Here is a 14,522-nt window from a genome sequence, read left to right on the forward strand (position 1 = left end):
CTCATTAAATATAAGATGATGTAGCAGTTTAATAATAAACTAATAATATTAATATATTATAAAATATTAAAATCATATTATTATGATAATATATAAAATTATTCATTTAATATAATTAATAACAATCTTATGTTTATCTTTTATTTTTATTGTTATTTTTATTAGATGAAAGATAATTTCGATGAAATTGTGAACATTTATAATTTTTAAAATATATTTAGTTTGATATATATATATATATATGTATATACATTAGTGTCTAGAAAGTTATAGTGAATAGTTTTGATTTAAAGTTTTTAATATAAATTATGATAGTTTTAGTGGATATAAATTAAAATATGAAGTGTTTTTGTATACTTTTATATATAAATTTTGATTTTAAATTGTTTGCTTTAATATTTAAAATATTTTAAACATCATTTTATTTTTATTTTTATTATTTATATGTAATCGCTTTTACCTGTAAACATTAACGTAAACTAATTTTTATTTTGAAAAGTTTCAAACTATTTAAAGTGGCTTACAGTCTTTTGTGATTATTGTAAACGCCAACAACCACTACAATTTACAACCGATTACTACTATAAAACTGTCAGACCCTGTAATACTCTTGTCTACAAAGAAAATTGTTTACCCTCCCAATTTGGTACAAATGCCATATTTTACCATTCGTTCAATCTAAAGATTTAGGTGTTTGTTGGTCTCATTTAAAATGATTCATGTAGATTTTTTAACATTAATATTGATTCTTAGTCAAAGTTAATTCCTAACTCGTATAATAAAGAGAATATAATTGTATGTAAAAAGTCATATTCAACTTTCCATTCCAAATTACTCTGTATATACTAAGAAGGTTATTTGCGATCCAGCAAATATGACAACATCATAATATGATTTATCATTCGTTGAATCTAACGATTCTTAAAGATTTGGACATTTTTTTTCTTGTTTCAGTTGCTTCATGCATAGATGACAGATTTATTAACATTATTAGCAAATAGTGCAAATTTGCAAAGCTCCTAAAAGACAATTGGCTGTCAAATTATATATGTTCACTATTACATCTTTTGATAAATAACTGTTTCCTTTCTAAAGTATGTATTTTTAAAAAGAAATAATATTCTTTTAAAAATTTGTAGTCAATAATTTAAAATTTATTCTTAATCAAAAATTATTTTCAAAATAATATAATAGATGGTTTCCATTCAACTCGTTGATTTTAAAACTTATTTATTTGCTAAGAATATTACCTGTGACTCAAATAATTTGACATATATAATTTACAATTCGCCGAACCTAAATATTCATTTTTATTAGTTAGAATGCTTTAGGAATGAATTTATCGACATTATCAATTAGTGCCAAGTTACAGAACTCTTGAAAAAAGTATTTGAGATTTTCATTCGCTTGAAGCATAAGCGGAAATTTCAAGTTAGTCGGTTTATAAATAAATCAGAAACCTTAAATGTTATAGTTAAAAGTAATTGAAAATTGTTAAAAAGAAGAAATTAACAAGAAATATCAAAGTGGTGTTATTCAATCATGTATTTTAATAGAGTTTAAATCTAAAGACAATCCACTATTATTCAAATGACGATTATAAATTCAATTTTAAAATCTAGTGTTGTTCAATGAATGATTTAAATTCAGTCTTTGAAATCTAGTGTTATTCAACTTTTAAGAATTTTATAATTTTTTGTATTTTGGATTGATTTCAAATCATTTTTTATGGAGTCTCATGAGTAAATGATTGAGTTCAATGCATACTGAAGAGATTTTAGAATCCATCGACTCAAAATATCTTAAAATAAATAAATTTGATAGATTACAAAACATTAATAATTGATTTTAAATCACTAATTGAATAGCATCCCCTCAAATGTGGTGTTATTCAATCATGAATTTTAATAGAGTTTAAATCTAAAGACAATCTATTGTTATTCAAATGATAATTATAAATTCAATTTTAAAATCTAGTGTTATTCAATGAATGATTTAAATCCAGTCTTTGAAATCTAGTGTCATTCACCTTTTAAGAATTTTAAATTTTTTTGTATTTTGAATTGATTTCAATCATTTTTATGGAGTCTCATAAATAAATAATTGAACTCAAAATCCAATGCATACTGCCGAGATTTTAGAATTTATCAATTCAAAACATCTTTAAAAAAGATTTTTTTTGATAGATTACAAAACATTAATAATTGATTTTAAATCACTAATTGGATAACATCCCCTTAATGTTACTGGATACTTGCTATTAAATTATTACATGACTTAATTTACTTAATTTTTTTCTGTTCCATCTAAGTTTCCAATCCTTCTTACACATGTGGCAAAGAAAAAAATGTGTGGAACCCAAAAGGTTGCATGATAGTGAGCAACAAGAGCTGACTGCATTAATTGTGATAAAACCTCAAAATTATTCTAGGTGTTCGAGAGGCATTACCAACTAAACATGGTGAAGGGTTTATAGTTAAAAAGTTTATTTAATTAATAATTTTCACTGATTTATGAAAATAATAATAAGAAAATATTTATGAAAAACTAGAATTGAAAATCTATAGTCTCAGGTCATGCAAACTGTTGTCGACTCATGAGGTCAAAGATTGGTTTCTATATTTGAAATAAACCACTTATAGAAGTTCTGTTCTGGAGACACCTCTCAGATCATGACTAGATTCACAGAACCCTATCATGCAACCCTATCAAGAGTGTATATATAAGCACTCTCTGTAGCTTCTAACATATCAGATACAAATCCGCAAACACCTCTATCTTTTCTTTCAAAATTCTCCACTTTCTCTTGATTACCACAATGGATTCGAGTGATCAAGCAGACAGAATATCAAATCTACCAGATGTTCTTTTGGTCCTCATCATTTCATGCTTGTCTTTCAAGGAATGTGTTCAAACCTGTGCCCTCTCCAAGCGGTGGAGATCTGTCTATCTTGAGACGAGGAATGTTTCTTTCAAGGAAACCGACTTCTGGAGCCCTTCTGTCGACGCAAATCCCGTAAGAAATGCTTTGGGTAGGATTGTATTCGTTGATTACGTGCGTCATTGGGTCACTAGAATCCATGACCAACCCATCGATACGTTAGAGATCTCTATCTCGTATCCGAAGACTTACTTGGATCTGATCGAGTCTCTGATAGCGTTCGCGGTCAGAAAAAAGGTCAAGAACTTGGTTCTTGATTTCTCAAACCACGCGTGGAGAACCTTTCATGATGTAAAGTGTCAAGATTTGGTTGTCGAAATCCCACAAAGCGTCTATGATCTAACGAGTCTCGAGTCGTTGAAAGTTGCCGCGTGCATGGACTTCGACCCCGCAAAACTATCAAACCTAGGGAAGCTCAAAAGCGTCTCTTTCGGCTGGATGGAACTGAAGAATCCTGAACCTTTGCTAAAGACTTCAAGGATTGAGAGCTTAAGTATGAACGATTGTTGGGGGCTTGATTTCGAATTGGTATCAGGGGATATGAGAGAAGTTGCAATCAAGAACTGCGACTTTTTCCTTAACTGCACCTTTGACCTCCCTAGAGTTGACATACTCAAGTACTCGGGAGATATTTTACGCTTCGAGTTTGATAAAATGAATACCATCATAAGCGAAGTTGAATTTGATTTCCGGGTGTTGGACAATAAAATTGATGAATCAAACGATCCGAACACCGCAGAAGGAGGAATGCTTTGTCATCTTCTTAATAATCTCCTTGATAATGGTGGTCGATCTGCTACGACCTTAACGGTCTGTCCGTTTCTACTCAAGGTATGTCTTTAGATTTACATTACATTTTCACACATTTGGTCATTCAGTGTAGGTTCATTTTAAATTCATGGTTCTTTGAAATTTTTGAATACTTTTGCCATGTGGTAGTAATTGTTCCTAGTGAAAAGAAATTATATTGAATATTTAGATGCTGTATAAACAGATTAGATATTAGTAGTTTGTGAAATTTATTAGGTTAAGTGTGTATGTGTGTCTCTCAGTGTTTGCGAAATATAGTATTGAGAGTTTTGTAGGAATTATATTTTGATCAAAAAAAAACAATGAGATTTTTTTCTATTAAATAGAAAATAGTTTTTGCTAAATTTTTTTTTTGATATTTTCTATACTCTGGTAAATATTTTATATATTATATTTTAAAAAGTAACAACTCCTATAAAACAAACAAAATTCGTTTTTAATTAAAACTCACATAAGTTGATTTTTGGTTTTTGTTCTTAAATGATCAAACAAAATTGAAACTACTTTTCCTAAATTTTAGGAAATCTACTTATTAAAAATTTGGTTTGGCTAATAAAGTGTTTTAGAAAAAAATTAAAATTAAAACCAAAATCTGAATCTTGAATAGTTTAAAAAGTGTTTTTGAAAACCTAAAACCCAAATATGTTTTAGAATCTATAAAACAAGCAATTCCTATATTATTGCATTACATAGGAGATAATATTTCTTTCCATAGTGTTAATTAAAGTAATTTCTTAGGGAACATAGAGCTATACCCTAAAAGTTTAGCGTTAAATTATTGTATATATTGAATGTTTGAATAAAATAGTGACCTAGTGAAATTTTTTTCTTATGTAAGATGATTCCAAGATCGAATCTACATTTTCTTCGCCCAATGGAAACAAAACATTTAGTGCTGAAGACAGAATTGCATCCGAGAGAGTTCAATGGAATTAGGCTTCTTCTTATGAATTGCCCAAACTTGGAAACACTCACTATAGATTTGCTTCCTCCAAGCCCCATTGCGGTAAGTTTTCTTAATGTAAAATTATATACCCTCAAAAATGAATTATAAGTTACAATAAATAAATAAATATATATATATATATATATATATATGGATCTCTTCATATTATTAAACCAAGCGACAATGATTTCAAATTTCCCAGACGGCTTCATCATATGCTGGCATTGATCCACAGACATACTGGATGCCAAACATATCATATGAGTGCCAGAGAGAAACTCTAAAAGCAGTTATAGTGAAAAACTTCATTGGTGGCGCAAAGGAGCTGCACATAGTGAAGTTTTTTATTCGATCTGGATATGATCGTCTGGAAAGAGTTGAGCTATACATGCCATTTGATTTGGACAACGGTCAAATGGTGTTTGCGCGTGCCAAATCTGAAATGTTGCAGCGAAGTGCAAACCATCTTCAAGTTCTTGTGCACAATTCTTGAAGAGGTGATCTATTCAAGACTTCACTACCGGGTTTACTTTGCCGTTTATTTATGTTTTCGAGTCTGGTTTAATAACTTAAAGAATGGATGTTCTTGTTTGAATCCGTTTAAGTTTGTTTCGGTTTATTTGTTTTATGAATAAGAGCCTCAGGAAAAACGAGGTCTTGGTCATCTCTATGAACCAAAGAAAAACTTTGATTTCTTTTAAAGATTTGGTTATTGTTTCCTGCTTAATTTCATTTTAGTTCATATTTCGTTATTATTGTTCCTGATTAATTTCATATTTAGTTCGTATTCGATTATGGTTTTGTTTAATACAAGGAATGTGTACTATGAAGATGTATTTGCAAAAACATGATTACAATTTCTAGTTAAAACCTGTGGTTTTGCTTCTCTTATTTTTTTATTTTTTATTTCCTTTTGGTTCATCTTTGGCTTAGTTAAATTGATAATGTACAGGTGCTCTTGTTATAAAAATTTTTTATATAGTATCTTATATATTAAAACATAAGTCACAACTTTGATTCATGTGTGATTTTTTTAAAAAATGGACTCTCCCTAGAAATCATTTATCATTCATTTATTACTAATAATATGGATTAATAATATATCATTCCTAATATAACATCGACTCCTAAAAATCCGAATTGGTTAACAAAGTCACCCTGATTCATGTGTGATTTTTTTATTTGGATCATCATTTAAAATTTGTATTAAATGTATTTCCTTAATGCTAATATATAATCTATTAACTACTTAAATCATAATATAATTTGATATCTTTTAATTTAAAAAATATATATATATATATATTTTAATTTTCTTAACAAATGTGTTGAAAAACATTATAACAATATCTTAATTATCAAAAATTGTATATAAATGTTTTCACTAATTTTGTAATTAGTAATGAAATTAATGTTATTATACATTAATATATATATATATATATACACACTCAGTTATCTTTTATAAAATGAAAAAAATTATAACAAATTTTACTATTTTATAGTTATATCTATCATTTTAAAATAAAATATTATATTTAACTAAATATGATAAAATTATTTTAAACTGATAAATTAATATATTTTATTTTCACAAACATTAAAAATTCATCCTAGAAAAATAATATGTTGGTAGAACGGGTTAACATTAGTAAATTAGATAATTCATGTATAAAATTAACTTATCTTAAACTTTTACATATATATATATAGTTATTATCTTAAGTGAATAAACATTAAAAAACAAATTGATAAAGGAAATCTAACGCTTTGAATTACGGATCAAGATCATAATAATTGAATAAAAATAATTTTAAAATATATATAATAAAAAATACCAAATATATGTGATGATTTGAAATAATCAATTAACTTACAGCACGAAAATTATCAAATTGTTATATCTAAAATAATTATATATAAACACTAGGATCGGTCCGCCCTACGGGCGGGAAGTTAATAATAAAAACTGTTTTATATAAATTTATATTAATTTTATGAAGCATCTAAAAATCATGGTGGATTGAAAACTATATTATAAAAAACAATAATGAATAGAATTCTGAGATCACATTGTTAGGGCATCACTAGTGATAAAATAGCAAGTAGAGCACCTCACTAATATTTTTATTATTATTTTTTTACATAATTTAGTTATTAATAATTTTAAAAATTAAAATAAAAAAACCTGTAAAATGATACCACATGTATTCACCGATTCTTTAGAAATGTATGAAGCTCTTTCCAAAGGTACCACTTTTGCTCTCTTTTTTTTATCCTTTCTCTTTCTTCTTTTTCAGCTTTTAATATTTTTAAATTTGTTAGAGACTGATGAATTTCAACCGGTGCGAGTGCCCTTATTTTTAATAAACATTTTTGGTTTGGAATTAAAATGACAATATCCTTCATTATTCTATTTTTTCAGAGAATACAAAATTAGCAAAAAACAATTCAGAATAATATGATAATATATATATATATATATATATATATATATCTTCTTATTATTCTTAGTTCAATTTGACATAATAAAAGAAAATATTAACTTTAAATAGATAATAGGTGAAATTTCATGTTTACCACATTCATGGTACCATTATTGATCTTTACCATCATTAAAGGGGCATTTTTAAAAATATATTTTCAATAAGTGGCAAAAGACTTTTATATCCTTGTTCTTGATATATATATAACAAATAATTATTTAAATAAAAAATATTTTTTTTTATGTTTTCGAATTATACTTTTTTAAAATTCAAACTTTTTTATAAATTTTTTTTTGGAATTAAATTGGTTTATTTTATTTTATTTTTTAATTCTACAGATATAAGATATGTTCGGTTATTTATAAAATTTGATTCAATTCTCGTTCAGATATTTTGTTTTTTGGTTCAGTTTGGACAACAAAGTGGGGAACCAGCCTAATATCAAAAACAAAATCGGTTCTCTTTCGGTTACAGGCGTTTCAGGTTATTTTGTTAATTTGAGTAAATTTTATTGATAAATTATTTTTTGCCAGGAAAAAACAGGTGATTTAAGTTTTTTGGATAAATTATCAGGTAGTTTATATAATTTTAAATAATTTAGGGAAATGGTATTCATATAATTCATTTTGGATAGTTCAGTTTATAAATAATAAGTTTATGATATTTGTTACTGTAAAACTAAGTTTATTTAATATTTTAGATTTGTAAATTATATTTCAAATTGAGATACTTATTGATTTTGGTTCGGTTCTCGTTTGTTTTTGATATTTTAGTTTCAGAAAAATATAGATACATGATATATAGAAATATACCTGATTTATGAAATTTGATTTAGTTTCGATTTTGTTTTTTATTTGGTAAGGTTCGATTCTTCAGTTACGGGTAAACACATGGCTAATTTCATGTGTGCAGAGCTTTGTAGTACTGGTTAACGGCACATTGATTTTAATGTTTGATCTCAAACCTCTCGTCATTCTATTTATTTATAAATTAAAATTAGGATACAATTATTAACCATATATTAACTTAGAAAAATAAATTGGCGGATGAATCAAATCTATTTTTCATTTGCTAGTTGACTATAGTAAGAATAATATTATTGTATAGACCCAAATCAAAGTTTAGAGTCATAAATAATAGAGCCTAAAGAGACCGACAAATAATTTAAGTGGTAAAGTAGTTTACGATGACGTAGATTTTTTTTGCTATCTATCTATATATAATTGATTACGGCTGCTGATTCAGAGGTGGACTTTCTGGGTTACCGGACTTGAAAAATTAGAGTTGTATAAGGCCCAAAATTTATAAGTCTGAAGCCCAAATAATGTTGTGACGGACACGTATCGCCTCTGCAGCGAACGACTTTCCACGTGGCAAAGCATGAGAGATACCAACATATTTATATATATATAGATTTAAATATATAAGTAACTTAGAAAATATATTCTAATTATGTAAAATATATATATATACATGAAAATTAATACCCGCACGGTTGTGCGGGTCCAAATAATTGACATCCTGTCTCGTTCATATAACTTGAACTTTCTCCAAAAAAAAATTTATGGCATCATTTGAACTTGAATCAGTTGCAAATGAGAATATATCTTGTGCTTTCATATGGCCAAAAGGCTCTTCACGTACAGATAATCCTAGATGCCTAATCATTTGTCCTTCCTCCATGAGAGTCAGCTTGTCTTCTGTCTAGCATGAATCAATTACAGCCTCTCATATAAGAAAAAAAACCCAGATTTTCCGTTGTTGTGATCTCCTTCCTGCTTCTATCTTAGCTTTCTTCTTTGTGTTTTCTTTTGAAATTTAAATCTGCACACATTGGTATGTAACAGCCAATACAGCCAAGGATCTTGTTGCATTTGTATGTAGTTTTCCAAGACAAACATCACACGCACATATATATTGTCTCATAGCTGAGCTCTAATTCCTTCCCCCCATGAGCTGCCTCAAGCCTCTGGTGTAATTCTCAACACTACCCAAACATATCCACTTCCATCTTTTTTTCCTGAAAATGTGCGTGAAACTCTTTTCTAGAAAGAAGCTTGATACATGCAGCTGAAATCATGGGGTTCTCGCTAGAATGTGTTTCAGTACTTTGTTTCTTCAATATTTTATTGTATAAAAAGACAACAATTACTCGGAATTGTAAAGAGAATGCCAATGTCTTGTACGTAGATAGGCTTCGACTTGTCAAACTATTATCTGCAGTCATTGGATGCTCAGTATCATCTACTCATTATTAAAAGCATGTACCTTTTTTTAACACACAACAAGTCTAATGAATGATGTTGAATCTGAAAGCGTCTGCTGTTGATTCGTGAACTAGCGAGATTCGCCGCAGAGTTGTGTGCGATGTCTGTGCTGATTCTTCAATCAGGCCAGACGAGCATGTTCTTGAAGGTTAGTCTCTATTTCTGCATACATGTCTTCTTCTCTTCAGACAAGTTTTTTAGGAGTCGCGAATGTAAGAGCATGTTTATCTCTAGGATCTCACATAGTTTCTTAAGTACACTTTAGTGACTATCTCTAGGATCTCACATAGTTTCTTAAGTACACTTTAGTGACTATTAAATTAATAAATTGTAGTTAAGGATCTTAGTTAAGAATTCCATAATTTTGGAGCTACTATATGTTCGGTTTACTAACAATAATGAAGAGATTGTGTGTTAAATGATAAGGGAAAGATAATCAACGTACGAAATTTGTAAACTGTTTACATAAAGAGATTTAATGCATAGAAATCAAGAATCAAGAAAACATATAAATCATGAAAACAGAAATAAATGATAGGAAAATGAAAGTGGGATAAGTTACTATATAACCGGATATATTTATAAGATTAAATAACTCTCTAATGAGATATCAAGGTATACATAGTATTAACCAATCCTAAAAATATCACAACACTACATATATTTAAAACATGATCTTAAACACTACACTAATCCTAATTCTTAATTGTTAATCCCTAATTACTAAATACTAAACTCTAAACACTAATCCTAAACCCTAAAAACTATCCTAAACCATTTGGTTAATCCTAAATCCAAGGATTAACCCTAAACCTAAAGGTTAACCCTAAACCCAAGGGTTAACCCTAAGCTCTAGGGTTTAGGATTTATAGTTTAGGGTTTTTAGAGTGTATAGTTTAGATTCTGTGTTAAAAAATTTAAATATTTTTTTTAACTGTCTTCTATAGCAATACTTTAAAGTTGAAATATATTATTTATTTTAAAACCGGATACCATTTTTAATATCTATTTTAAGTAATATTATCTATTAAAAAAAGATCAATAGAATAGCTTTCTCAGTTGTAAATTAAGTGTCTCAAAATTATATTTATATTCAACCAAATGCTACATAACAGAAAAATATTAAGAGAGGGAGATAGAAGAAAGCTCACTCTTTATCTTCAATATAAATTGTTGTGACCAAATCTACCTGCAACACATCGAATGTATGTTACGTTGCTCCGACTTTATGTGGAAACCTGCAAGTAAGTGGCGTTACCTGAAGAAAGGGGTTAGGGAGAATCCAAGAGAAGCGTTTCTTGTAGCTGATGATTGATGTCGGCGCCGAAGCGGCGCTTGAACCGTATGTAATCAGCGATTGAATAGGATACAAACTCTTAGAAACTCAGAAAAATCTGAAACAAAGAGATGCCAAAAAAGAAATAGGCCCACATGTTCTTGGAGCGTGCGAGCGACAACAAGATCCAAATTGATTAGACTCAGATTATTGAAGGGAGCTCGAGCGGAGGAAGATGGGTAGGTATCTCTCTAACCATATTTGATCCGCTCTCATCATCCACAGCCACCGCCACTGCCGTCTCCGCACCTTCCTCTCCTTTCTCGCTTCCACTACGGATTCTGAGACGACACCGGTTTGGCGATCCTTCGGCAACCGCTTCGTTAATCTTGATCAGCGACGTTGCTAGCGTGGTTGTTGTCCTTGTCCATAGCCATGATTGTTAGCTACGATTTTCAAATCACGATTTTTGTGGGAGGGGATGGAACAAAAAGAGGGATTGTGGTGTTGGAGATTTGGTATCGAATTCCTGAAGAATCTAAAGGTAAATAATGGTTCAAATCTAAATCAATTGAGAAACTTAATTTTGTATTAATTAAAAAAAAACTCCAAATCCTAGTTGATACTCTAAATGCTTTCTAAATTCCTTTTCAAAGAATTCTAGAGCATCTAATATAAAGTATAGTTTAATTTAATGGTATCACATTATTTCATAATTATATAACACTACAGAATATTATATTAACCTAAAATATATGAAGTGTGTATTCTTTCCTTAAATAAAAGCTACGGAATTACTTAATATGATTTACATATATACGAGAATTAATGATTATAAATGATAAAGATTTGATAACAATTTTTGCGTCCTTCTTCATTTTTGTTTAAATTTATATTATTAAAAAAACTTAAATAATCACATTAACCATATAATAAAAAAATTAGATTTTTTTTTATATGTTATATTTTGAATTTTTTAAAATGACTTTAAATTACAAAGATGAGGAAACCTTTATATGTTATATATTTTTTTAAACGACTTTAAAATACAAAAATGAGGACATCTTATATGTTATATTTTTCTTATACGTTAGAATTTTCTTATATGTTATATTTTGATTGTTTTTAAAACGACTTTAAATTACAAAAATGTAAGTTTTCCTTAAGTATACAACTAAAAACATTAAAATGACATGTATCAATTCGATGGTTGATTTGAAAGCTTTCAAAACCATATGGAAGATAAAAGTCAAAATAATTCAACTGTGGAAACAATACTGTTCACTTTTTTCAAGAATGTGTTCGCTGGAAAAATAAGGTTTTTATGTCATAATTTGTTTAATGTCCACTAGAGAACATTATATTAACCTAAAATATAAGAAGTGTGTATTCTTTCCTTAAATAAAAGCTACATAATTACCTAATATGATTTACATATATATGACAATTAATGATTATGAATAATAAAGATTTGATAACAATTTTCGCATCCTTCTTCATTTTTGTTTAATTTTATATTATTAAAAAAATAAACAATCACATTAACCATATAATAAAACTAATTTTTTATTATATGTTATATTTTGAATTTCTTAAAATGACTTTAAATTACAAAAATGAGGAAATTTTATATGTTATTTTTTTTTTAAAACCGACTTTAAAATACAAAAATGAGGACACCTTATATGTTAGATTTTTTCTTATATGTTATATTTTGAATTTTTTAAAACAACTTTAAATTACAAAAATGTAAGTTTTCCTTAAGTATACGACTAAAAACATTAAAATGACATGTATCAGTTCGATGGTTGATTTGAAAGCTTTCAAAATCATATGTAAGTTAAAAGTCAAAATAATTCAACCGTGAAAACAATACTATTCACTTTTTCAAAATTGTGTTCGAGGAAAAAAATAAGGTTTTTATGTCATAATTTGTTTAATGTCCACTAGAGAACATTATATTAACCTAAAATATAAGAAATGTGTATTCGTTCCCTAAATAAAAGTTACGAAATTACCTAATATGATTTACATATATATGGCAATTAATGATTATGAATAATAAAGATTTGATAACAATTTTTGCATCCTTCTTCATTTTGTTTAATTTTATATTATTAAAAAAAATAAACAATCACATTAACCATATAATAAAAAAATAGATTTTTTTCTTATATGTTATATTTTGAATTTTTTAAAATGATTTTAAATTACAAAAATGAGGAAACCTTATATGTTATTTTTTTTAAAAACAACTTTAAAATACAAAAATGAGGACACCTTATATGTTAGATTTTTCTTATATGTTAGATTTTTTCTTAGATGTTATATTTTGAATTTTTTAAAACGACTTTAAACTACAAAAATGTAAATTTTCCTTAAGTATACGACTAAAAACATTAAAATGACATGTATCAATTCGATGGTTGATTTGAAAGCTTTCAAAACCATATGGAAGATAAAAGTCAAAATAATTCAACTGTGAAAACAATACTGTTCACTTTTTCAAAAATGTGTTCGATGAAAAAAATAAGGTTTTTCCCCTAGTTTAACATTAATTCATAAGCAAGATAAATAAAGGAGTGGTGTCAAGTCTATCTCTGCTTCTGACTAGTAGATGTAATAGGGGTAAAGGTGTATTTATGAAAAATATACAGTACGATAGCCATTCACCTAATTAAATAAGAGAAATTCTTGGGTTCACCCCCTAGTGTGAACCTCTAGGTTCACCAACCAATAGTGTTTGAGTATTTGATATTTGATATCTTTTAAAAAAGGAAATAAAATTGAATATCCAAATTAGATTATATTTTTAAAATAAAATAATAAAAATACATAAAAATAGTTACAAAAAATAAATAAATTAATATTGTTAAATCTTCAGCAAAATACTAAACCCTATACCCTAAATCTTAAACCCTAAACCCTAAACGTTAAACCTTAAACTTTGGATAAACTCTAAACCGTTAGAAAATCTTAAACCCTAAATCATACATTAAAAACTAAATTTTACTAACACTAAACCCTAAATCCTAATCACTAAACCCTAAACCCTTGGGTAAACCCTAAACCTTTGGGTAAACTCTGAACCCTTGGATAAATCATAAACTCTAGGGTTTAATTATAAATATTTTTGATTTAGAGTTTATGATTTATCCAAGGGTTCAGGGTTTATCCAAGGGTTTAGGGTTTAGTGATTAGGGTTTAGGGTTTAGTATTATTAATATTTAGTTTTTAATGTATGATTTAGGGTTTAAAATTTTCTAATGGTTTACGGTTTATCCAAGATTTAAGGTTTATAATTTAGGGTTTGGAGTTTAGGATTTAGGGTATAGGATTTAGTATTTTGCTAAAAGTTTATCAATATTTATTTATTTATTTTTTGTAACTATTTTTATGTATATTTATTGTTTTATTTTAAAAATATAATCTTATTTGGAAATTCAATTTTGTTTCCTTTTTTAAAAGATATCAAATATCAAATACTCAAACACTATTGGTTGGTGAATCTAGAGGTTCACCTCTAGGGTGAACCCAAGAATTTCTCATTAAATAAAGTAACGTAGTTATCTAGTGAAAAACCCTTTTTTATTTATAGGATAAGAAGTTTATCTGATTAAATTACCAAAAAAAGAAAAGTTATCTGATTATCAAGAAAACAATCAATGTTGACTGGATCCCACAGACGACGTGTATAAATTGTATAGGTTAGAAAACGTGTCTGAAACTTGAGAAGCTTTTGTTGAGATAAGAAGTCAAAATTAACCCGTCATGACAGAAAAAGAAAATGAATGTC

The 14,522-nt window shown here is 27.6% G+C and overlaps 1 protein-coding gene and 1 long non-coding RNA gene across 2 annotated transcripts; one reads left to right on the forward strand and one right to left on the reverse strand.

Moving 5' to 3' along the window:
• Nucleotides 1-468: 468 nt before the first annotated feature.
• Nucleotides 469-4,296, forward strand: LOC106426270 (putative F-box/LRR-repeat protein At1g56400). Its single transcript, XM_048760188.1, has one exon. The coding sequence runs from the start codon at nucleotides 2,819-2,821 to the stop codon at nucleotides 3,782-3,784; it is 966 nt and encodes a 321-aa protein (XP_048616145.1). The 5' UTR covers nucleotides 469-2,818; the 3' UTR covers nucleotides 3,785-4,296.
• A 4,476-nt stretch (nucleotides 4,297-8,772) lies between these two features.
• On the reverse strand, nucleotides 8,773-11,452 carry LOC106426246. Its single transcript, XR_001285282.3, has 3 exons — nucleotides 10,709-11,452; nucleotides 10,602-10,639; nucleotides 8,773-9,612 (listed from the first exon to the last, which is right to left on the reverse strand). It is a non-coding gene; the product is annotated as an uncharacterized LOC106426246 (long non-coding RNA).
• Between the last annotated feature and the right edge of the window lie 3,070 nt (nucleotides 11,453-14,522).

This window comes from Brassica napus, chromosome C6 (assembly GCF_020379485.1).
Source record: "Brassica napus cultivar Da-Ae chromosome C6, Da-Ae, whole genome shotgun sequence".
Taxonomy (NCBI): domain Eukaryota; kingdom Viridiplantae; phylum Streptophyta; class Magnoliopsida; order Brassicales; family Brassicaceae; genus Brassica; species Brassica napus.

Bases quoted from the DNA above. Each gene is read 5' to 3' on its own strand.
- LOC106426270 (XM_048760188.1), top strand. From the start codon at position 2,819: ATGGATTCGAGTGATCAAGCAGACAGAATATCAAATCTACCAGATGTT.